The sequence below is a fragment of the Nylanderia fulva genome, unplaced genomic scaffold (assembly GCF_048542155.1).
Source record: "Nylanderia fulva isolate GAGA-0341 unplaced genomic scaffold, ASM4854215v1 Scaffold905, whole genome shotgun sequence".
NCBI classification, from domain to species: Eukaryota; Metazoa; Arthropoda; class Insecta; order Hymenoptera; family Formicidae; genus Nylanderia; species Nylanderia fulva.
Window position 1 is genome coordinate 1024 of NW_028191032.1, and position 19594 is coordinate 20617.

A 19594-nucleotide genomic window follows, 5' to 3' on the forward strand; every position below is an offset into this window, starting at 1 on the left:
AAATTAAAAAAAAAATATTTAAATCTTCTTTTTATATTCTTTAAATTATTAAAATTATTTATTCTTGTCATTAGTTTAACCGCAATTGCTGGCACCTAAATTTATTAATAATATAAATAAAATTATCTATTATAATTTTTATTAAAATAATTATTTTAAATATTAATAAATCATTAAAAATTATTTAAATTTTAAAAAATTTTTTTATAAAAATTTATTTATATTCAAATTTTATAATTAATTTATAGAAAAAAAATTATTTCCCTACCTTATTCACTAATTTATCATATTTATCTAATTCATTTATTTTTTAATCAATATATAATTTAAATTAATATTAAATTTAATAAACATTTAATTTATATATTGACTAAAAAATAAATATGACATTTCCTACCACATTCACTAATTTATCATATTTATCTAATTAATTTATTTTTTTATTTATTTATAAAATACATTTTATAAATAAGTAAAATATTATACAGACAATTTATTACATAAATTTTTTTATAAATATAATAAATTATTTATTATATATATTTTTATTTAATTATTTATATAATAATTATATTTTAATATAAATTACGCACACGGATAAGAAATATTTTACATTTGCTCATCCCATATAAAAATATAAAAGTAATGGAAATTAAATTTTACATTAATTTATACTAGTATTATGAGGTAGTTAATACATGAAAATCATATAAGATGAATTCTGTACATCGATTAGCATAATATGATTACAAGTCAATAAATGATTTTGCTAATATATTATTTTGAATAAAAATTAAAAAAATATAAAAACAAAAAGAATGAAATTAATAAATTTTCTTCATTCTTTGTTTTCTTCTTCTATTAATTATTTTTTCTATTATTTGAATAAAAGATGTATCGTGTGTAATAGATTAAATAGATAGATAATTTATATAAATATATAATTATACGTTTTGAAATTTATATATATATATATATATATATATATATATATATATATATTAATTTCAATATATACGCATATATATAAATTATTATTTATCTATTACATACGATACGCCTTTTATTCAAATAATAGAAAAAATAATAGAAAAAATAATAGAAAAAAACAAAGAATGAATAAAATTTATTCATTTTATTTTTATTTGTTTTTATAAAATTTTTATTCAAAATAATATATTAGCAAAATCATTTATTGCGACTTGTAATCATAATATTACGCTAATCGATGTACAGCATTTATCTTATAAGATTTCCATATGTGTTACTACCTCACAATACTATTATAAATAAATGTGAAATTTAATTTGCATTACTTTTATATTTTTATATATAATGAGCAGATGTAAAATATTTCTCATTCGTGTGCGTAATATATTGGTTTTTGTATTTATACTGATTTTACACATATCAAATGCAAGAGAGACAAAGATAGAATGATACTCTCTCCTTGTCAAGCTGTCAGTATGTTACCACGAAAATTTCCCCATGAGTATAGATCTGGTGAGATTTGTTCATCCCAGATATTACATAAAAAGAAGTTACGTAGCTTCGTGAAATATTTTTTAATATATTTTTTATATAATAAAGCAAGTCGTCAAAGAGTCGAATTTTGCATTATTGCTCTTAAAAATTTATAATAAATTAAATACGATCTCGTGGCTAACCCAACCTTACCCGCTGCTACCTGCGCATCTCCCCAAGTTATATTATGAATTTTATATTCATTTTTTTTCCAAAAAATCAATCTTTGCCGCCCTGCGGACAATCCTACTGATTAAGAATATCGTAAATTTAATAAGATTTATTAAGTATTTTGGCTAATATCTGGGATGAACGAATCCGTAATTCCCGGCCGGCCGATAGGCGTCTCCACCATGACGCCTGTCGACCCTTAATCGTTATTTATTTGTTAATCACAGCGCCTATAGATATTAATAATTTCTCGCTTATAAACGATGAAGTTTTACGAGATCAAGAGACACGGTAGTGTCTCGCGCCCAATTTGCGGCATAGCCGAATAAAAAGAGCGAGGCACACCGTGTATCTTTACGCGAAGCGGAGACTTGAGTCTATTATAAATTTCGAATGCTCAATAACGGCTGAAGCAATTGAGTTTATACTAGACTTAATCGATAGTTCGAATTATATAATAAAAGTGACTTTATTTCTGCTCTATGTGCTTTGTAAGCGGAAATATTTTAATGCAAAGTCTCAAAGTGAAAATTTTCATTTAAGAAACGTTCACGTCGTCAACGTTCACGGAAGTCACCAATGTGCATGCGCGATTCTTGTACAGTTCCAACTTTTGATACAAGGGTGTGCTATAGTAGCGTTTCGTGATTATTACGTACGATGTGTTAATAATATTGACAGGTGTGAGGTTATGTTGGTTAGAGCTGCGGTCCGAAATGCGCTCACAGTGCTAAAAGTATCAGTCTATCTTCGTTTGATATTCGTATACATACACATTGACGGGGTTATATTATAATATATCAAATAAAATAATAGATATACATATATGTATGTATACACATTGATGTCTTGACATGTACACACATAACAGGTACGTGTCTTTTTTTTAATAATCCCTTTATAAAAAAGGGATGTTAACTGTGTGAATTCAATTTGTATCGAAGTTTTGAAACCTTTTCCGCGATGCTGATTGGTTGTCTCGATTCGCGTTGTGCGTTATATTTTATATTTGTAACATTGAGCGGCTGTCATCGCAAGGGTTAATAGTTTGACAGTTGTGAAGATTTTATATAAATATATTAAGATATATTAATTACTTTTCGTTCTACATTCGTGCGCGTAATCGTACATTTGCTGTTATTCAACCTAATGCTATTGCCAAGAGGACAGCAGAACAGAATGTAAGTAAGCGAATTTCTATTATATACAAATTTATTCGCCGAATTTGTATTATGTACATAATTTTAATTCACCGAATTTCTCTCTATTGATAATAGATAATAAATAATAAATAATAATAATATATAATATATAATAATAATATATAATAATAATAAATTATACATTGTCAGCATGCAATTGTTTATTCATATCAAATTATCGTCTTTTGTATTTTTGTCGCAAATTCGAAATTTCGCGAATGCATCGCAGATAAATGCATATTTTTATCACAAAGGAGAGAGAGAGAGAGAGAAAGAGAGAGAGAGAGAGGGGAGAGAACTATTTCCATTTCTATTACATAATGCTACGAGAATAAAAAGAGATGTATAAGAATATTCTTTTAGTTTGCAATATATTCTTTTTTTCGTATGTATGTATTGATTTCGTTTTAATTTTTTCTGTTTTACAACGAAATTTTGTTCATTTTCTTACAATTTTTAAAATGAATTTTGCAATTTGCAAGAAAAATAAGAGATCAACACAGATACATGAGAAAAAAGATATGTATTGTAAACTAAATTAAAAGAATATTTTTATACAGAGAAAAAATTATATTAAACAGACACTATGATCATTTAGTTTACCATGTACTTTAAATTAACAGGTATTGTTTAACACTTTATTATATGTTGTGACGTGACAAATTGAAATTGTCCGTCACAAGGGCTGAATGGCCCGATCGGGGGAGGGCACGGGACCTCTGCTCTCCCGAGACAGTGAGAGTGAGAGAGAGAGCGTGCGTGCGAAAAGCGCGGGACCGGACGCGATCCCGCTGCTACGCGTTTTCGTATATTTTTTGTTGAGAGTTAGGATTATTGCGGCGGCAGACAGGATGTGCGACGAGTCTCAGCCGAGAGAGAAACCCTGGAGGAGAAATAGGAAGGCATAGGAAGCAGGACGACGGGGACCCCTTTCGTCAGGGACACGCCCGGTAAGCCCAAGATTCCAAATTTCTTCACCGAACATCCGACAACGGAGTAGGTGCCACTGCCTAAAAATTTGTACCTTCCAGGAGCGAGCAGGGGATGGCCACTCGGGTGCAACAAGCACCCGAGTCCCCGCATACGGAGCGCCGGCAGGAGAGCTGCCGCCCCCGGGACATCCGGAATCCCGAAGGAGAGCAAGGAGCGGCCCTGCCGTGCGCTGCCGCGACGGCCGAAAAACCCAAAGGAATTTTGTTTTCGTGACTTGCTATTTCTCACGTGTATTCTGCGTGATTGGTGAGAACAATAGCCATAAGTACGCTTGCCGGGAAGTGCTGCCTCTCCGGCTTCATGCGAGTTATTATCGATTTGATTATCGACTACTGTCACGAGATCTATTGAATCCGCAACAGAATCTTTTTAGCACAAATGCAGGTATTGTAAATGGCTGTTCCAATTTTCTACTAATTTTGTCGAGCATGAATGCTTCAAGCATTATGTGGAAGATAAGGATCGCATCGTTGTAGATGAAAATTTTGTTGTGACAATATGTTATAACAGTATGTTTACTACTGTGCGAGACGGAAAGCAGGATAGGAAGGTCGGAAGCGAGACGATAGATAGGCACAGCACTCGACACACGCGTATCGTTAACAAAAATATATATTTCAACTATTAACAAGAAATACAATTGTTTAACCGCACAGAATTTACCAAAAGATAGCCGAGTCGAACGTATTAGAAAGTAATGCAATAAACGAGAGAAAAGCCGGGTCGAAAATAAATTACTGAATGTCCGCAAGCAACGGTAATTAAACGTGAAAAACGAAAAAGACAAGCGATCTTTTTCGTAAAGTATAAGCACACTCTTGACGCGACAAGCAATCGGAAAAGAGCGCCGGGATTACGAGAGAGGAGGTTTATATAGGCCTTATTTTCTGGAATATTCGAGAACATTTTTATTACTCTATCTGTAGGTTGAGGGCGAAAGAACATTTGCTGTAATTACTTACGTTCCCGCAATTCGTAGTTTTGTTATTATTGGGAACTAAATTGTATCTCCTCTCGCGCGACCGCGGTGTTTACAATTATATGTGATTTGACGTAAGCGCTTCCTTTTCGCAGGCGCGGGATATACGTATATCTGTGCGGCCGAGCGCTATTTGAAAATAATATTAATATAAAATTAAGCATGATGCATGTTGCATGTGAATGAAAAGACTGCATGAATTTTAATGCAATAATGTTTTAAGACTTTTCAGCTTTCGTTAGACGTTCGATTTTCGAACAACTACATTCTTTGCATATATTTTGTTGTATCGTTTTATTGTATTATAGTAATTAAATGTATTTATTTATTTAATAATCCAAGAGAATGCAAAGACTGCGGAAGGTCCTACAGATACTTTGGATGAACTTTTGATCGAAGCAGTGAGGGCAAGGAGGGGATTGTACGACTATCGCATACCAGCAAATGAAAGGACCAATTTGCGGAAAAATGCATTGTGAATGAAAGTGTCTAACATTCTAGGAGGTACTATTAATATCTCTTGTGAACACATGCAAATATTTTATACATTATAATTAAATAAATTAAATTAAATTTTTAAGAGCTTTTAATCCAGAGGAGGCAAAGGCCCGTTGAAAATATTTAAGAGATAATTATACTAAAGCGCGTAAAAAGATTAAAGATTATGTTCTTAGTGGATCGGCTGCTAGTGGACAAAAGAAACCCAAATTTAGATTTTATGACATGATGACAATTTTAAACAACTTCCTGGAGACACGGCAGTAAGTTCTTTTTCTTCAATGTGCAAAAATGTGTCACTCTTTTTTGTCAATTTGTCAAGGAAAATAGATATAGAAGACAATTTTTCATGTCCAATACCCTCATGTAGGATGTTATATGTATATATAAACATATATTTATTTCAGGACTGTGAGCTCATTGCCAAACGTTGATGAAAAATATGGAACATTTGAGTCATACGAGGATGATACCAATAGTTTTCCTTCAATGCAGACTACCATTGATGCTTCACCAATACTGACTCCCACTTGTGTTCCTTTACGAACGCCTACACCAACTCTCATTCCTCCAAGGACCTCAATATCTAGAAGCGTTTCTCCACAAACGCTATTCAGTACTTCGCGAATAGCGACAAATGCGAAAAGTTAGTATATTTTATATAAAACACAATATACCGATCTAATATTCTTAATATTCTTATCATTAGTATATTTTGCTTCAGTTTCCTTTGATGATAATAACTACTGTAAAACGTATTTGGAATTTTAAAAAAATATATTATTAGAATAAAAATTTAAGTTAAGAATAAAATAGTTCATTTACAATGTAAAGATTATTAATAATTTAATTTAAATGTTAAAGAGTTTAACACGGCTCTGTAATATAAATATAATTTAAAGTGTAAGACAGGCAATAAGAGTCAATCGCGGAAGACAGTGCGTTATCCTAACGAAACTAAATTTTCTTGTTAGAATTAAATATCTTGTGCACAGATATTTAATTCTAACGAGAAAATTTAGTTTCGTTAGGATAACGCACTGTTTTCCGCAATTGGCTCTTATTGCCTGTCTTACACTTTAAATTATATTTATATTACAGAGCCGTGTTAAACTCTTAACTTATACACGCTGGCTGAAAAAGCGTTTGTTTATCAACATTATTATATATAACAGAGAAAAGTATAGAATTGAAAGGATCTGAATAGCTCAGTTGGAAGAGCAGTCGCCCGGCAAACGAAAGGTCTCGGGTTCGATTCCCAATTCAGCGACTTTCGGATCTATATTTTTCTCTTGCATTTATTTATTTCCGTAGGGGGGTTAAAGGATTATTGAAATTAAATCTCAAAAATGAGATTATTTCATATTTTAAAATCTTGGCCGTGACCAAGTAACATTTGGTGCCTTGTGCACAGATATTTAATTCTAACGAGAAAATTTAGTTTCGTTAGGATAACGCACTGTCTCCCGCGATTGGCTCTTATTGCCTGTTTTACACTTTTAATTATATTAAATATTAAAATTTTAATAAATTAAAAAATAAAAAATATAATAAATATAATAATTGACAAATTTTAATAAAATGTACATTATTTACCAAACAATATAATCATTGTACATTATTTATGTTTCAGAGCAAAAGACCGATGTCTTGCAAACAGCTTTAATAGATGCTTTAAAAGAACTAACAACGCAAACTGTTGATCCGCTAGATGGGTTTTTAGCACGGTTGGGAGAAGGTATGCGAAGGTTGCCATATCGCCAGAGAGCTCACCTCGAAATACGATTTTTGACATTGCTCGGTGAAGCAGAAGATCTTTGTGGTATCAATATTGACTAAAAGATTTTTATTTTTATTTCGCTAAGCTGGATGCAGTGATTTTTGACACGTCTCGCATTTCTTGATATTCTTTGCAATGATCCATGCGTAACTCTAAGTTAACATTGTTAAGAAAGTTTGTTACATTTTTTATTTTGAAGTTAAATATGAATTAGTTTATTTACCCACATTACGCTTATATTGATATAAAAAAGTTGGATATTTTAATATGTTTACATATGTGTGCATTTGCGAGAAGATGAGTGAAAATTGCAACAATGTAAAACAGTGTGCATTTGCGAGAAGATGAGTAAAAATTGAAACAATGTAAAACAGTATTGTGATCTATGTGATAATCTAATGATGTTGAGATAATATCGGTTAAACAAATGCAAGTTTAAAATCTTGTACATAAAATTATAACTTGATATAACTATAACTTACATATAACTATAATTTACATGTACAATGACAATAATTCGTTACATTTTTTATTTTGAAGTTAAATATGAATTAGTTTATTTACACACATTACGCTTATATGTACAATGTACAATGTATAATTCATGTATTTTTACAACCAGTAACAAATATGTAACAATTCATGTATTTTTACAACCAGTAACAGATATGGAGAACATGTAGAATACAATTTTGTAGAACATACGATAAAGTGACATATGGCAAACTGTAAAAATTGAGACTTATTCACACATTTGAAGCAACGAACTAATTGTAACATCTTTTTTACCATGATTAGCATCATATACCGATTCGATAACTTTTTTGTCAATGTTTGGAAACATTTCTGCAATCTGTAAAATATGATTACAATTATGTGAACATAACAAAAAGAACATTTATTGAGATATGCATTAAATACCTGCTTCAATTCGATCTCAGCATTTGGCAAAGAACTTGGTGCAACTGTTGGTGTAGCAACAGCTGGAGGTGGTATATAAACATTTAGCGGGGCATACGGCACGCCGAACATCGGCGTTGCAGAAGGAACCATCATTATCGAGGAACTCATGTATGGGTAACACTTATTCTACAACAGATTAGCATTTAATGAAAAAAAACAATAAAATTTCTGAAGATAAAATAATTTCTTAACAAAGTACTATCCCCTCAGGGACACTGCGGATTCATCCTTGCAGTGTACCGGGCAGTCGCGAGCCCGAGGTACCCGAGCTGGAGTGTGTGGTGATGGATGAACGAGGTGTGATGGGTGTGCAGACCTTTAAAAGGACTTGTCCACTGCACTAGGTGAAGAAAAACACTGACTTAACACCCGGGGAGGGGGCCCCGTTAGCTGTGTAAGGCAACCTCCTAAGGGGAAGGAAAACCCCCGACAGAAAAAACCATTTTCTTTATTGCAGATGATGGAGTCCGATAAAGAAGAGAACGTCCTGGGTTCGGGTACCAGGAACCGGCGTGGGGAGGGGGGGGTGTAAACCTGGCTCCCCCTCGTCGACATTGTACGACAGATCGTCCATGGATTTGCCGGCAGGGTCCGTGGATTGGAATACGACAGCGCCGAGGAACAAGCTGGAGAGTGTTGTGGAAGACCAGCTAATCAGGTTGGCCATAGCTTGGGAGGACTTGGGTGGGGGTGTTGATCCGAGGGATCTTGCGATCGACATCCATCGAGTCCTCCTAGACGGGAAAGTGCGTGCGTTTCGGCATCGTATTGGCATGTACACGACTCTGACAAGATATGTTTAGAGTTTTTTTAGGAAGTGCTCGCGTGGTGCCACGGAGTTTTGTTGTCGACACGAGTGTGTGAAGCCCCATGACTCTATTGAGCTTAGTGACACTGACTCTGAAGAGAGTAGTCCCGGTGAATCGGTGAGTGACTATTCGCAGCTTCACTGGTCGCCGGAAAAAGTTCGTAGTGTCAGTGATGATGAGGGTGCAGTAGGAGGCCAATCCTTCATCACAATTTCGTCGCCAAGTTCTCCGGAAGATGACATGAGGGATGTCGATTTTAAGTTGGACAAGCAATTGCTGACTGGTAGGAAGCAGTATCCAGCAAAAAAGTCAGGTACGTGCACAAAACCGCGTGTTGAGACTAGAGGTCGCCCTAAGAAGACGGGGGATTATGCTGGTTTAGCGGAGACCAAAGAACGTCTAAATAAGGCTAAAGAACGGGAGTTAATACTTATGGACGTAGAGAGAATTTTGGACCCTTCCATCAGTCCAACTTTAACAGCTGTTGGTAGGGAAAATATTCCCTTAGATGAAGTTTTCTGTTCGACCCTCCAGAGGGCTACTATTTTGGAGCTTAGGAGAACGGGTGCAGTATTTGCTTTTCAAGTTGAGAAGTCGCCCGGGGTTCATGGACTTGATGATCTCGTGTCAAGGGAACTCCGGATTGCTTCAATGAGATTTGGGAGCATTCTTGACGAGTTTGTAAATAGGGTTTCGAAGGATTCGGATCCTCAAACGGAGAAGTTACGGAGTGAGAATCAGGGGTTGAGAGGTAGGATCTCGGCCCTTGAATGCGAGGTAGACCGTGTGAACGGCGAGCTTAATGCTCTCAGGGCTTTTTTACCTGAGATTGAGCAGAGGACGTTCTATTCAGACGTCCTGCAGGCGAATCATGGACGTCGCATTGGAGAATCCTCGCCTGGGATGATGGAGTCTCCTCCTCAAGCTTTGCCTGTGGAGGATCGTCCACTGGTAATGTCGGATGTGTCTGCATTGCTAGATCGCAGACTTATAGAGCTGCGATACAATATCGTTTCCTCAGTTGTGACCTCATTAAGGTCAGAGTTTGCGGGGGGTGCTCTGGCTCCTCCTCCTGGAGGATCTCCTGAGGTTCTGCTCCAGTCAAACTTAGGTGGTGCATCTTCTGCAATTGCTGCCCCTGAGCTTGGGGGCTCTGCCGCTTCTACCCCTGTGGAAGCTCTGGCGGATGCCCCTGTTCCTGGGGTTGTACAAAGGAGTAAACGTCGTCGTCGTGGGAAACCTTCTGGTGGAGGCGCTCCTTCTCTTATGGGTGCTTCTGCTCGTAAGGATAAGGGTGGTCGTCCTTCTCGTCCTCCCTCTGCTGCGTCTGTAATTTCGTTGACGGTCGGGGGGCGGGATGCGGAGCGGGAGAAGACATATGCCTCTGTTTTAGGCGAAGCTAAGTCAGCGGTGAATTTACCCAGGCTGGGTATCAGTGATATGCGGTTGCGTCGTGGTGTGACGGGCAGCATTTTGCTGACCGTTCGTGGTAGAAATGCAGAAGCTAAGGCGGATGCTTTGGCATCGGAGCTTCAGGGTGTTGCTTTTTCTGCGAAAGGTGGTGTAAGGGTAGTTCATCCCACTCGCACATCGGAAGTGCGTTTAAGAGGTTTGATGACCGGTCTCACTAAAGAGGAGATTCTTAGAGAGGTTGCTCGTACGGGAGAATGTAATGTCACGGATTTGAAATCGGGTGATATTAGAAGGTCGTCCAGATCGGACTTTGAGACATTGTGGATACGATGTCCGGTCAAGGTAGCACGCAGATTGGCGGTAGCGGGTAGTATTAGGCAGGGGGGAGATGGTGGGGCTTGACGGTTGTCCCGTTGGCCCGGCGCCCCCTCTAGTGTTTTAAGTGCCATGCCTTTAGTCACTCGGCCAATAGATGTGGCTCAGTGCTGGACTATAGCAATGCATGCTTCAGATGTGGTGAGCGGGGGCATGTGGCTGCTGGATGTGTGGCGCCGCCTTCTTGCTCTTCGTGTGCGAGAGCTGGTAAGCCGGCTAAGCATCGTGCTGGGTCGAGTGCATGCGCGAAAAAGTTTATCCCTCCGCGCAAGTTAGAGGCGTGTAGGGAGAATACACCCCCCAGTCGGGTGATTGGATCTCCGGAGGAGGAGCCTATGATGACGAGTCCGGTTCTGAGAACTTGAGGGAAGGGGGCGGGGGCAGTGGGCTCCGTCGAAGGGCGTGATCACTGTTTCCCTGTGTCTCCCCGAATTGATGTAGTATATGTTTAACGTGGCTGTCTGTAGGTAGCGGTGTTGAGTGGTTGAGTTTCGGGGGTGTTACTGACGTAAGGTGACTCCCCGATCTCTCCACTCGCGCCAAGTTAATGTTCGTAACTAGTTTGTCCTAGAATATTGTGGTTATGGGGGTTGCGGCCTGCATTTTGTCTTCTTAATCGGAGGCCGGCAGGTCTGATTACGCGCTCTGTTAAATTGTCTTTGATGTTGTCTACGTCTTTGTCCGTGGTCCATAGGAGGAAGGAACGTTCTCCTTCTACCTTATTTGTGGTCGGCCATAAAGCCTTTCAGCTGTGAACTCCTTAGAGGGCTGGGCCTGTGGCCCTTACTTGGTCTCTGCCGTGGATTGTGTACATGTACTGTGCACGTTGAGTTGGTGACATCCTGTGACGTTTATGTGTGGGGGTGGACAGTCGCGATCGTCTCACTAACCGGGTCGGCAGGGAGAGGGGTGAGGGTCCCGATCCCATTGCACGTCGGCCCCGGGAAGTCCGGGGAGAGCTAGTAGCCCGGCTTCCTCCGATGCCCTTTTTGGACAAGGGAATGTCCTCTCCGGGGGGATACCGGTAGTATCTTCTCGGGGGATGTGTCCTTTTCAGGACGCCGGTCGGGTGTCCACCGTGAAGTTATGCGAGAGCGGTTCCGCGGTGGATAATACCCATATGACCAAGGGCTTCAGTCAGGTTTTAGGTCGGTCCCCCGTCCGATAATCCCTCGGGATAGGACGGAAATCCACCACGAAGCCTCCTGGCCTCAAGGGTCAGGATGGCAAAGTTTGGTCAAGCAAATTTCCTGACTTAAAAAAAAAAAAAAAAAAACAAAGTACTATAGTAAATATCATAAACATGCAGACTACAATGGTAGTTAAATTCTACATTTAAACTATATAATTTAAGACAATTTGTAATTTTTTAAACATAAAAAATGATATAAACATAATTAATCAGGTAAATAATATTCATTGTTTGTATTGTGTAACTAAAAACTAAATTGATCATGCCTTCCTGATTTTCTCCCTGTTTTCCACTAAGCATATACCAATCTTCGTGCGTCTCTCCCTTTTGAAAAACTTGCGGCGGAATTTCTATGTGACCCCATGCAATCAATTCATCCATCATGAAGGAACACTCATCATAAATTCGCATATACACATTTACAAAAGAAACCCATACTTTTTTCAATTTTTTGTAATTTAATTAAAAGAAATTATTGTACTCATAATTATTATAGTAAAGAGATGTTGAAATTTCAAAATATTTTTAAAAAATATTACAATATATAGTAGGTATACTAGGGGGGTTCTGGATCAGGGGCAATGAGGGGGAGTAAGGGCCGGGGGGGGTCTTATCAGCAGATAAGCTTATCTTATCAGCTCAGGTTACTTGATAAGGGGCTCAGGTTACCTGATATGTTTATAAACAAAAGATAAACATTCCAGCGATATCTATTACAAGATAAGATAAGTTTGTAAGATATCTATTACAAGATAAGATAAGTTTGTAAGATATCTATTATAAAATAAGCGGCATCTTTGTAAGATAATTATTACAAAATAAGCGGCATCTTTGTAAGATAAGCTTGTAAGATATCTAAATTTTTTCTGAAAATCCAAGATAAGATAAGGTAAAAATTCTGGTTAATCAAATTCTGCGCATTATTAAGAGCTGCCGCCGATTCTTTGGTGAGCGCCGACAATTAGATATTTATTATTACAGCGATATCTATTACCCAAGATAAGGTAAAAAATTCTGCGAATTATTAAGAACAAAAGGGCTGCCGCAGGCTTGAGCGCCGATGATCAAGGGGTTGATACGTGATCTATACGTATATTCTAAGAAATATCAGCGGCGAAAGTATGGGGGCGAACAAGTTGCGACATGTCTTCGCAGGTTGTGACGGACGGGGTACCTATGTATTTCGGAGAATTATCAGCGGGTAGATATCGCAAATATTTCTTGCGAATTAACAATCGTTGAAGAACAAAGGGTTGATCGGGATATATAATGAGGACTGATGCAGCTGCCGGGCCATAGCACGGTACCACTGGCGAGCGCACGCTCTCTTCATTCGGAGTGCATAAAAAAAAAAAAAAGTTTAGTGATCACAAGCAGTTATTTCTGTGCAGTACAAGTGAATTTTTTACAAAAAAATGGAGAGCGCGGAGAATGTTGAGTGTGACCTGTTGGAGCGTTCCCGCCAAGTCGCCACCTAGAACGAATATTTCGGATGGCTGCAAGAGTGCGAAGAGTTTATCGAAGAGCTGGAAGAACGCAGCCGTATCAAGCGTCCGCGTCTCTCGATTGGACATAGACAATCTCTGGTGGCGAGAATAGCGCGACTCGAGGGTGCAAAGATGCGCTTGCAGAGACGATATGTCGGTGAATCCATGCCTGGATTCAGTGGCGGCGGCGGTGGTGGATCCACGCCTGGATTCAGTGGCGGCGGCGACAATAACGCGCAAAGACTCGTTTGGCGCTAGATCGATACGGCGTTCGATAGCCATATACTGACCGATGCGGTAATTAACGCAGACTATATCGAACCGCGTCAATTTTTGGAAAATGCCGCAGACATTGTAGTCGAGAACGTGGAAAATGTGCTGCAGAGACACGCCAGTGTGGAAGTGAACACCGTTTTCAACGGCGAGTTTGTGTCCAAGGACAAGCGCGCCAATAAAAATATCAACACGAGAAACTTTGAACTCTTTCGCACATCTGATGTGCGCGAGTGGTACGAGCGCCGCGTAATCGAGCCCACGCTAGCATTGCTAGAAGAGTTCCAGGAACGCGATAGCGGCTGGGCATTGTCGCGGATAATCGATTTGACAGTGAATATCAACAAGTACAATCCAATGCGCGCGGGATGCAATGTCAAATTACCGCGAAAAATTGTGGTAAAAAAAACGGTGATTAATGTGCGTTTAGCGGGCAATGCGTGTTTCGCATGGTCAGTGGTGGCCGCTCTGTACCCCGCTGATATACATGTGGATCGGGAATCCTCCTATCCGCATTACACCACAGTGCTGAATCTCTAAAACATTGAGTTTCCAGTGACTGTGAATCAAATTAAAAAATTTGAACTTACAAACGACAAATCCGTAAACGTGTACATCATCGAGAACGAGAACATCGTCCCGCTACGTCTTTCGGGAAAAAAGAAAGACAGACACATCAATCTGCTGTACGTGGAGGACGAACACGGAGTGGGGCATTTTGTTTTGATAAAAAATCTGTCTCGCCTCGTGAGCTCACAACTGAGCAAAAAGAAATAAAAAAAATTTATATGCGATTGGTAAGTATATATATTTATTAAACTTAAATTATATTTATAAAATGATTTTAATTAAAATGTTTAATATTTACAGATGTTTACACTATTTCGGAGCGGCGGATAAATTGCAGGCGCATACGGCAGATTGCGGGAAACTGAACGACTGCGCTATCCGGTTGCCGAGCGACAATGACAAGTGGCTCAGTTTCGACAACTACACGAAGGAGCGGCTTCCGTTTGTGGTGTACGCCGACCTCAAGTGTGTTTTAGTAAAGACCGAAGATGCCAAAAATTATCAACACCATCAAGTGTGCAGCATCGCGTATTCCGTACAGTGTTCGTACGACAGTTCGTTGTCCGCGTACAATTCCCACCGTAGTGTCGATTGCGTCGCGTGGTTCGCCGAACAGCTTAAAAATTTAGCAATTCGCGTAAAAAATATTTAAACAACCAATGTCCCCATGGTAAATTTAACGCCTGACAAGTGGTTAAAATTTCACACTGCGACGCATTGTCACATTTGTGAGAAACCGTTTAACAAAGACGATACACGCGTCCGCGATCATTGCCACCTCACCGGGCGGTACAGGGGTCCCGCACACTCAAATTGTAATTTAAATTACAAAGAATCATTTTGTATTCCTATAGTCTTTCATAATTTATCAGGTTATAACGCGCATTTCATTATCGAGGACATAGCCACAGCGTTCGAAGGGGAAATTGAATTACTGCCGATAACAAAGGAAAAATATATATCATTCTCGAAAACTGTTAAATTGACGCAAGACAATAATTCGAAAAATTATATCAAATTACGCTTTATCAATTTGTATAAGTTTCTCAGCGCTAGTCTTGACAAATTAGCGTCATTTTTGGATAAAGATAAATTAAAAATTTTACATTCGGAATATCAAAATTTATCGACAAATACGTTCAATTTATTGACACAGAAGGGTGTTTTTCCGTACGAATACATAGACTGCGTGGACAGATTACAAGACACATGTTTACCATCGCGCGACTCATTTTACAGTTCCCTGACCGGCGACACGAGAGTGATTACGCGCACGCCGAGAATGTCTGGAGCCGATTCTCTCTTCGAACGCTAGGCGAATATAGCGATTTATATTTAAAAATTGATGTCTTGTTATTGGCCGATATATTTGAAAATTTTCGCGACAGTTGTATAAAAAGTTATGGACTCGATCCCGCGTATTATTATACTCTCCTTAGATATATATGGGATGCCATGTTAAAACATACAAATATAAAATTTGAATTATTAACAGACATTGACATGGTAATGTTTGTCGAACGAGGTATACGCGGCGGCCTTAGTCAATGTTTAGGTCGATACGCACAGGCTAATAACAAGTACATGCAATCGTACGACCCATCGAAACCTTCATCTTATCTCATGTATTTTGATGTAAATAATTTGTACGGATGGGCAATGTGTCAACCAATGCCGTATGCCGATTTTCGGTGGGTCGACGATGTATCGAATTTTGATATATCATCTATCGCATTCGATTCACCTATAGGCTATGTTCTCGAAATAGATTTAGAGTATCCGCAGCATCTTCATGACGCACACATTGACCTACCGTTTTGCCCGACGCGCGATAAGTCGCCCGGCAAGCGGGAGTATAAACTCCTCGCAACGCTTTACGATAAGAAGCGCTACGTAATACACTATCGTAGTCTGCAGCAGTGCACGTGCCACGGGCTACGCATAACAAAAATATACCGCATACTACAATTCACGCAGTCAGCGTGGCTTCAAAAATACATCGAACTCAACACACAGTTTAGAACACAAGCGAAAAACGATTTTGAAAAAAATTTATATAAATTGATGAATAATGCGGTATTCGGTAAGACGATGGAAAATGTGCGCAATCATGTGGATGTAAAATTATTAACAAAATGGACGGACGGTACGGTGCGGAGGCAATGATCGCGAAACCAAATTTTCATAGTACAAGCATATTTTTGGAACAATTAGTTGCCATAGAATTACGCAAATTCGAAGTTAAATTCTACAAACCAATCTACGTCGGTATGTGCATACTCGACATATCAAAAGTATGTCTTTATGAATTTCACCACGAATACATGTCACCGCTCTATCGTGACAATTGTAGAGTAATGTACACCGACACGGACAGTTTAATATATCAAATTAAATGCCAGGATGTCTATGAAAATTTAAAACGCGATATCGCTCGATTCGATTCCAGCGATTACGCTGTGAATAATGTGTACGGCGATTAAAAAGGTGCCGGGTCTGATGAAAGATGAGAATAACGGTGCGATAATGACCGAATTCGTCGGGCTTAGAGCAAAAATGTATGCTTTGCGGGTGGACGGTAAAAAGGACACTAAAAAGGCAAAAGGTGTCAAAAGTAACGTCGTAGCGCGTAGTATAACATTCGACAATTATACGCACTGTCTTAATGAAGAAATTGAAATGACGTGTCAGCAGTTAAGTATAAGATCGAAATTGCATAAAGTGTATACCATCAACGAGACAAAAATTGCTCTAAGTCCCTACGACGACAAGCGGTATGTCGTACCTGAGTCGACCAACACTTTGCCGTGGGGACATTATAGAATACCGTTGTAAATTATATTTATTATATTTATTATATTTATTATATTTATTATATTTATTATATTTATTATATTTATTATATTTATTATATTTATTATATTTATTATATTTATTATATTTATTATATTTATTATATTTATTATATTTATTATATTTATTATATTTATTATATTTATTATATTTATTATATTTATTATATTTATACTATATTGTAAGGATGTATTAATGAGAATTATATATATTTTTTGTTATATATATATATATATATATTTATAAGAGTTTTAACAAGGCTCTGTAATATAAATATAAATTTAACGTATAAGACGGGCAACAAGAGCCAAATCGCGGATGACAATGCGTTATCCTAACGAAACTAAATAATTTTCCGTTAGAATTAAATACCGGTGCGCAAGGCACCAAATTTTACTTGGACACGGCCAAGATTTTAAATATGAAATAATCTCATATTTGAGATTTTAATTTCAATACCCCCTTTAACCCCCCTACGGAAAATAAATAAATGAATGCAAGAGAAAAATATAGATCCGAAAATCGCTGAATCGGGAATCGAACCCGAGACCTTTCGCTTGCCGGGCGACTGCTCTTCCAGCTGAGCTATTCAGATCCCTTCGATTCTATACTTTTCTCTGTTATATATATTAATGTTGGTAAACAAACGCATTTTTTAAGCCAGCGTGTATCAATATAAGAGTTTTAACAAGGCTCTGTAATATAAATATAAATTTAACGTATAAGACGGGCAACAAGAGCCAAATCGCGGATGACAATGCGTTATCCTAACGAAACGTGCGATTGAAATCGCTCGACGACCGACGCCTTCAATACCGAATATGTAGAATAGTGATTAATGTTTTCGCATAAGTTGTTGCACATTGGCGTTGTAAAATTCCTTCCCGTTATCAGTTTGCATGTTTTTCGGGCATCTCTTGCTATGTCAAATTATCTTGGCGATTGCGTCATCTGTCTCGCTTCCTCCTTTACTCTTGAGTGGTACAGCCCACGCATACTTGCTCAACACATCGATGGCGGTGAGTATGTAGTGGTAACCTCTGTTAAAACGGAAGTACAGACGCATCTCGACATGTCGGCTTGCCACAGATCATCGTATCCTCGCACTATGGCATGTTTTCGAGGGAAATTTTTTCTCGCTGACGCATGCAACTCGTTTACCAACTGCCGTCTCTCCAAACTATGTTGCTCGTTGTTATTTTCACTATTCATTCTCATTCTTTCGGATTCTTTCGCGTTCGTGTCTCGTTCTTTCGGGTTCTTTCGCGTTCGTGCCTCGTTTTTTTCGGGTTCTTTCGGGTTCGTGCATCGTTCTTTCGGGTTCTTTCGGGTTTGTTCTTTCGGGTTCTTTCGCGTTCGTTCACTCACGTCCTTGACAGTTTCGAAAATCGTTCCTGACTCGATCGCAGCCTTTTTCACAGTCGCTTCTGACCCGTTCGAAGCCCGCCCTGGCCCGTTCGCAGCCGTACCTGAGGCGATCGTAGCTTTTAAGTACTTGTTCGTAGCCTCGTTCGCAGCCGCTTCTGACCTGTTTGTAGCCTCGTTCGCAGCAACCGATACGCCGTTCACTGTTAGACTTGTTACTGCAGAGTTCGGCGGTCACAAAACTCTCGTTGCTCATTGTAGATTAGTAGTACGCTGATAATCTTCCTTGTTTGCAACTATTTCTTCTAACCGTTTCTATTAGATAGATATTTCTGAGGTAGTGTTTGGCGCACGCAAAAGTTTTTTTATCACAGTTTCCAACGCTTGTACGTCCTTCTCTAACGCAGCCAACTTCTCATCTAACTCTTTCTGTTGGATCATCAATGTTTTAAAGCACTCTTCCAGGTACAATTTGTTGACGGCATCGGTATCCGCCTCAGGTAGCGCTACACGGCGAATCTTGCGCGATCTTGCGTCATAATCTGTAGCGACGCGACGTAGAGCGTTTTTACGCACACATCTTCTCATCAATGTGTGCCAATAATCGCCGGTTGTATCAATTCTCCTCTCGAATAATTCAAATATATTGATAGACATTTCTTTTGCAATGCTTTGTAAAGTGTCACGCGATGGACTGAATAGATTGCCGGGACCCCGTTTAATTTATAATAATGTCCGCTTCCCGCAGTTCCTCGATGATCGACAGGATCTCGTTGTCGTGCGCGTTGTTGCCGGCTTGGCGCCAAACGTCGAGCAATCGTAGGCGATCTACTAGCTCGTTGGGGTCGTCCCAGTGCACGTAATCAATCTTATTGTCGGTTAGCGTCATAGCGCGAGGCATTCCCATGCCAGATTTTGGGCTCTCCACCTGCGTTAACGGTGCAATTATATATTTGTACTTGTCACCCTTGCTATTCTTCACACGACCTTGCGCATCAAAATTGCGTTTATGCGCGTTTGTCGCCAATAATATGTGTTTGTACTTTTGCAAATCGTCCTCTTGGTAATCAGGTCTTTTCTTGAAGATCAACTCGTACAATCCGGGCGTTCCAATATACCGCGTGTCGCCTATGATTATATTGTCATC

At 38.6% G+C, this 19594-nt stretch overlaps 1 protein-coding gene and 1 pseudogene across 1 annotated transcript; one reads left to right on the top strand and one right to left on the bottom strand.

The window, feature by feature from the left end:
* The first annotated feature begins 4263 nt into the window (after positions 1–4263).
* LOC114929632 (uncharacterized) lies at positions 4264–7206 on the top strand (annotated as a pseudogene).
* Positions 7207–7889: 683 nt separating this feature from the next.
* LOC114929631 (toll-interacting protein B-like) lies at positions 7890–18703 on the bottom strand. Its single transcript, XM_085489903.1, has 4 exons — positions 18451–18703; positions 12138–12336; positions 8069–8237; positions 7890–8000 (listed from the first exon to the last, which is right to left on the bottom strand). The coding sequence occupies exons 1-4, from the start codon at positions 18701–18703 to the stop codon at positions 7890–7892; spliced, it is 732 nt and encodes a 243-aa protein (XP_085346029.1).
* Positions 18704–19594: the final 891 nt, after the last annotated feature.

Bases quoted from the DNA above. Each gene is read 5' to 3' on its own strand.
- LOC114929631 (XM_085489903.1), bottom strand. From the start codon at position 18,703: ATGAGCAACGAGAGTTTTGTGACCGCCGAACTCTGCAGTAACAAGTCT. The intron at 12,337-18,450 runs GTGAGTGAACGA...AATTGAAAAAAG, and splicing joins TTTTCGAAACTGTCAAGGAC to TATGGGTTTCTTTTGTAAAT. The intron at 8,001-8,068 runs GTATTTAATGCA...CATATTTTACAG, and splicing joins CTGAGATCGAATTGAAGCAG to ATTGCAGAAATGTTTCCAAA.